Source organism: Pelobates fuscus, chromosome 3 (genome assembly GCF_036172605.1).
Source record: "Pelobates fuscus isolate aPelFus1 chromosome 3, aPelFus1.pri, whole genome shotgun sequence".
Classification (NCBI taxonomy): Eukaryota; Metazoa; Chordata; class Amphibia; order Anura; family Pelobatidae; genus Pelobates; species Pelobates fuscus.
In genome coordinates this window covers 169,638,900-169,644,899 of record NC_086319.1, presented here as the reverse complement: position 1 = coordinate 169,644,899, position 6,000 = coordinate 169,638,900, and the positions used below count along the sequence as shown (strand labels likewise).

The 6,000-nt window shown below is 48.6% G+C and overlaps 1 protein-coding gene across 3 annotated transcripts in view; it reads left to right on the top strand.

Moving 5' to 3' along the window:
- ADIPOR2 (adiponectin receptor 2) overlaps nt 1-6,000 on the top strand; it is a 125,174-nt gene that overhangs the window by 94,693 nt on the left and 24,481 nt on the right. For all 3 annotated transcript variants that reach the window (XM_063447659.1, XM_063447657.1, XM_063447660.1), the window contains one exon: nt 1,641-1,827. In XM_063447659.1, coding sequence (XP_063303729.1) covers nt 1,641-1,827 — 187 coding nt within the window. The remainder of the gene's footprint in view (nt 1-1,640; nt 1,828-6,000) is intronic.

The window sequence follows — 6,000 nt, the reverse complement described above, 5'->3', positions numbered from 1 at the left end:
CTGAATACTACATGAAGTGTGAATAAGTTTATAAAACTGAATGGAAGCATACTGTTGGCAGGCAACTGCCTTTTAGGGAGTAGGATCAGGGAGCAGTAGAAATGACTGAAACTTGTCCTGCACTTGCTTTTCCAGGTTAGCATTGATGCAAACTATTTGGCCTGTTTATTCATCCTAAAAAGTTATTGTGCCAGGGAGGTTAGTAGTGTAATGGAGACAGCCTAGTCCAGTATGAATAATATCCGACAATATCCAAACAGGAAAGTTGCAGAGAGTGGTAAAACAAGGAGTCTGAGTATTGCTGTGAGCTGGGTTTTACCTTTATAGCAGCAGATAAGTTGAGATGATATGTTTTGCTGTTGATAAACAAAAACTGTATTCATTTGTTTAGTTATAAATGGTGGAGAGCTTCCATGTTACTGTATTCCATTTTTGACCACTGAGTGTGGGCCACACATCACTTCTATACCTGGCCTCCCTGTATGAGCTGTGCAGTGTTTCCATGCCTGACCTCCCTGTACGAGCTGTGCATGGTTTCCATGCCTGACCTCCCTGTTCGAGCTGTGCAGTGTTTCCATGCCTGACCTCCCTGTATGAGCTGTGCAGTGTTTCCATGCCTGACCTCCCTGTATGAGCTGTGCAGTGTTTCCATGCCTGACCTCCCTGTATGAGCTGTGCAGTGTTTCCATGCCTGACCTCCCTGTATGAGCTGTGCAGTGTTTCCATGCCTGACCTCCCTGTATGAGCTGTGCAGTGTTTCCATGCCTGACCTCCCTGTTCGAGCTGTGCAGTGTTTCCATGCCTGACCTCCCTGTTCGAGCTGTGCAGTGTTTCCATGCCTGACCTCCCTGTTCGAGCTGTGCATGGTTTCCATGCCTGACCTCCCTGTATGAGTTGCGCAGTGTTTCTATGCCTGACCTCCCTGTACGAGCTGTGCATGGTTTCTATGCCTGACCTCCCTGTACGAGCTGTGCATGGTTTCTATGCCTGACCTCTCTGTATGAGCTGCACAGTGTTTCCATGCCTGACCTCCTTGTATGAGCTGTGCAGTGTTTCCATGCCTGACCTCCCTGTACGAGCTGTGCATGGTTTCTATGCCTGACCTCCCTGTACGAGCTGTGCATGGTTTCTATGCCTGACCTCCCTGTACCAGCTGTGCATGGTTTCCATGCCTGACCTCCCTGTACGAGCTGTGCATGGTTTCCATGCCTGACCTCCCTGTACGAGCTGTGCATGGTTTCCATGCCTGACCTCCCTGTACGAGCTGTGCATGGTTTCCATGCCTGACCTCCCTGTACGAGCTGTGCATGGTTTCCATGCCTGACCTCCCTGTATGAGCTGTGCAGTGTTTCCATGCCTGACCTCCCTGTATGAGCTGTGCAGGGTTTAATGCCTCGGCTCCCTGTGCCGGTCACGTTTTCTTTCTTTTTCTGGTCTCCTTGTAAAAGCAGTGTAGTGCATCCATTCCTAGCCTCCCTGAGGGGGAGCTTTAACTTTGCAGCTATTAAAGCGAGATCGACGGTTACCTGACATTACATCCTGTTTCCATTCAATTAAGAATGTGGTGGGCATTTCATTAAAAAGATATGTTCGGTTCTCCTGCCTCGCATGGCTAATTGTGTTTTTCTCTCCCTATGCAGGCTGCGTGTTCTTCCTGTGTTTGGGGATATTCTACATGTTTCGACCAAATATGACATTCGTCGCCCCTGTGCAGGAAAAGGTGGTGTTTGGGATGTTCTTCTTGGGTGCCATCCTCTGTCTGTCCTTTTCATGGCTTTTTCACACGGTCTACTGCCACTCCGAGGGTGTATCCCGTGTCTTCTCTAAGTAAGTCTCAGCTGCATTTCTACTTCTTACAAAGAGCTGTTTAAAGATTTTCCAAAACCAGGAGCTTGCTGCATCATCTACTCAAAGCAGGGCAATGCATCTTATTGTAGGCAGCCCATAATGGTTACAAGGCACACAGCTTGGGACTATCCAACTATGCATGAATTGTCATGATCATGAATTGCAATTGTTCATCCCTGACCTCACTGTATGAGCTGTGCAGGGTTTCCCTGCCTGGGCTCACTGTATGAGCTGTGCAGGGTTTCCCTGCCTGGGCTCACTGTATGAGCTGTGCAGGGTTTCCCTGCCTGGGCTCACTGTATGAGCTGTGCAGGGTTTCCCTGCCTGGGCTCACTGTATGAGCTGTGCAGGGTTTCCCTGCCTGGGCTCACTGTATGAGCTGTGCAGGGTTTCCCTGCCTGGGCTCACTGTATGAGCTGTGCAGGGTTTCCCTGCCTGGGCTCACTGTATGAGCTGTGCAGGGTTTCCCTGCCTGGGCTCACTGTATGAGCTGTGCAGGGTTTCCCTGCCTGGGCTCACTGTATGAGCTGTGCAGGGTTTCCCTGCCTGGGCTCACTGTATGAGCTGTGCAGGGTTTCCCTGCTTGGGCTCACTGTATGAGCTGTGCAGGGTTTCCCTGCCTGGGCTCACTGTATGAGCTGTGCAGGGTTTCCCTGCCTGGGCTCACTGTATGAGCTGTGCAGGGTTTCCCTGCCTGGGCTCACTGTATGAGCTGTGCAGGGTTTCCCTGCCTGGGCTCACTGTATGAGCTGTGCAGGGTTTCCCTGCCTGGGCTCACTGTATGAGCTGTGCAGGGTTTCCCTGCCTGGGCTCACTGTATGAGCTGTGCAGGGTTTCCCTGCCTGGGCTCACTGTATGAGCTGTGCAGGGTTTCCCTGCCTGGGCTCACTGTATGAGCTGTGCAGGGTTTCCCTGCCTGGGCTCACTGTATGAGCTGTGCAGGGTTTCCCTGCCTGGGCTCACTGTATGAGCTGTGCAGGGTTTCCCTGCCTGGGCTCACTGTATGAGCTGTGCAGGGTTTCCCTGCCTGGGCTCACTGTATGAGCTGTGCAGGGTTTCCCTGCCTGGGCTCACTGTATGAGCTGTGCAGGGTTTCCCTGCCTGGGCTCACTGTATGAGCTGTGCAGGGTTTCCCTGCCTGGGCTCACTGTATGAGCTGTGCAGGGTTTCCCTGCCTGGGCTCTCACTGTATGAGCTGTGCAGGGTTTCCCTGCCTGGGCTCACTGTATGAGCTGTGCAGGGTTTCCCTGCCTGGGCTCACTGTATGAGCTGTGCAGGGTTTCCCTGCCTGGGCTCACTGTATGAGCTGTGCAGGGTTTCCCTGCCTGGGCTCACTGTATGAGCTGTGCAGGGTTTCCCTGCCTGGGCTCACTGTATGAGCTGTGCAGGGTTTCCCTGCCTGGGCTCACTGTATGAGCTGTGCAGGGTTTCCCTGCCTGGGCTCACTGTATGAGCTGTGCAGGGTTTCCCTGCCTGGGCTCACTGTATGAGCTGTGCAGGGTTTCCCTGCCTGGGCTCACTGTATGAGCTGTGCAGGGTTTCCCTGCCTGGGCTCACTGTATGAGCTGTGCAGGGTTTCCCTGCCTGGGCTCACTGTATGAGCTGTGCAGGGTTTCCCTGCCTGGGCTCACTGTATGAGCTGTGCAGGGTTTCCCTGCCTGGGCTCACTGTATGAGCTGTGCAGGGTTTCCCTGCCTGGGCTCACTGTATGAGCTGTGCAGGGTTTCCCTGCCTGGGCTCACTGTATGAGCTGTGCAGGGTTTCCCTGCCTGGGCTCACTGTATGAGCTGTGCAGGGTTTCCCTGCCTGGGCTCACTGTATGAGCTGTGCAGGGTTTCCCTGCCTGGGCTCACTGTATGAGCTGTGCAGGGTTTCCCTGCCTGGGCTCACTGTATGAGCTGTGCAGGGTTTCCCTGCCTGGGCTCACTGTATGAGCTGTGCAGGGTTTCCCTGCCTGGGCTCACTGTATGAGCTGTGCAGGGTTTCCCTGCCTGGGCTCACTGTATGAGCTGTGCAGGGTTTCCCTGCCTGGGCTCACTGTATGAGCTGTGCAGGGTTTCCCTGCCTGGGCTCACTGTATGAGCTGTGCAGGGTTTCCCTGCCTGGGCTCACTGTATGAGCTGTGCAGGGTTTCCCTGCCTGGGCTCACTGTATGAGCTGTGCAGGGTTTCCCTGCCTGGGCTCACTGTATGAGCTGTGCAGGGTTTCCCTGCCTGGGCTCACTGTATGAGCTGTGCAGGGTTTCCCTGCCTGGGCTCACTGTATGAGCTGTGCAGGGTTTCCCTGCCTGGGCTCACTGTATGAGCTGTGCAGGGTTTCCCTGCCTGGGCTCACTGTATGAGCTGTGCAGGGTTTCCCTGCCTGGGCTCACTGTATGAATTGCAATTGTCATAATCATGTTGCAGCTCATAAACATTTGGAGAGTAATAAACAAATTATTATTTTTATAAGTCTTGTAAAAATGTATTGTAAGTTTTTGTAATTGGATATTCTATTCCTCAAACTGTCAGTTGGCCTAATGCAGTATGTGACATGGTTGGAAAATATTGTGGTGTAATGACATAGAGAATGTTTTTGTCTTAAAGGGACACAATAGTCACCAAAATAACTACAGCTTACTGAGTATAATCAGTCCCTTCAGACTTTTTGCAGTAAACAGTTTTTTTTTTCTGAGAAAATGCAGTGTTTACATTACAGCCTAGTGACCGCTCCCTGTGAGTCTCTAAATGTGAAGCTCAGCTGAGCGTGTGGCAGGGAGACCGTGAATAATATAACCCCAACAAGATGATTTTTAGCTCTTTTGCAGGATGGTTTTCATAGAGTCCTGCACCAGTTGTTGGTGCAATCGGATCAGACTCCATCACAAGACAAACAAGAACAGCATTGTAAACATAAGTACCCATCAATAGTTCATAATTCTATAAATGTCCATAAACTATGTAATAAGTTATGCTCTGTAGCCATGTCTGCACACCCTAACAGTAAACCAAGTGTCCCTCTTTGACATGTGAAACATTGTGACCTACGCCACAATTTGCCCATTAATCCTCAATGAAAACAAGAAAAAAGGAGGAAACCGCGCCCTAAGAGGATATACAAATATACAAAATGTATACGTACACAATAGTAGAAATGTAAGTCTCTAATGCAATTAAACCTCAAAAAGAAGAGAAAAGCATACAAGATAATAGTGCAATAAATCAAATACAATGGGTATATGATTAAAATTAAAGTGATATTCACTCACATTTCCCAGAGCTTAACTTAGAGCTCTGCCGTTAGTACGCATAGACGGAACAATCCCCGTCTCAGGATATATAGGAATCAGTGTACATCTTGACCGTCCCAGATGGAATAAAAAAGACAGGAAATTCCAAATAGTGTAGTATGTACTGGTAAAATGAGTGGTTAAAACAAAGATAAAAATTGGGTACTCACATTTACTAGAGCAGAACTTGCTCTAGTTTTCACAGCGTAGGTGGTATTGTCCCCACCAAGGAGCCAGGTATATGTGGAAAAAACAGAAAATGGCAGATGGTGCAGTATGTACTGATAAAATGAATAAAATAAAATAATAAAAATTGAATACTCACATTCACTAGAGCGATACTTGCTCTAGTTTGTATAGCGTAGGTGGTATAGTCCCCACCAAGGAACAAGATGATAATCAGGAAGTAAAAAAGTAGAGTTTTCTGTTACGCTATACAAACTAGAGCAAGTATCGCTCTAGTGAATGTGAGTATTCAATTTTTATTATTTTATTTTATTCATTTTATCAGTACATACTGCACCATCTGCCATTTTCTGTTTTTTCCACATATACCTGGCTCCTTGGTGGGGACAATACCACCTACGCTGTGAAAACTAGAGCAAGCTCTGCTCTAGTAAATGTGAGTACCCAATTTTTATCTTTGTTTTAACCACTCATTTTACCAGTACATACTACACTATTTGGAATTTCCTGTATTTTTTATTCCATCTGAGACGGTCAAGATGTACACTGCTTCCTATATATCCTGAGACGGGGATTGTTCCGTCTATGCGTACTAACGGCAGAGCTCTAAGTTAAGCTCTGGGAAATGTGAGTGAATATCACTTTAATTTTAATCATATACCCATTGTATTTGATTTATTGCACTATTATCTTGTATG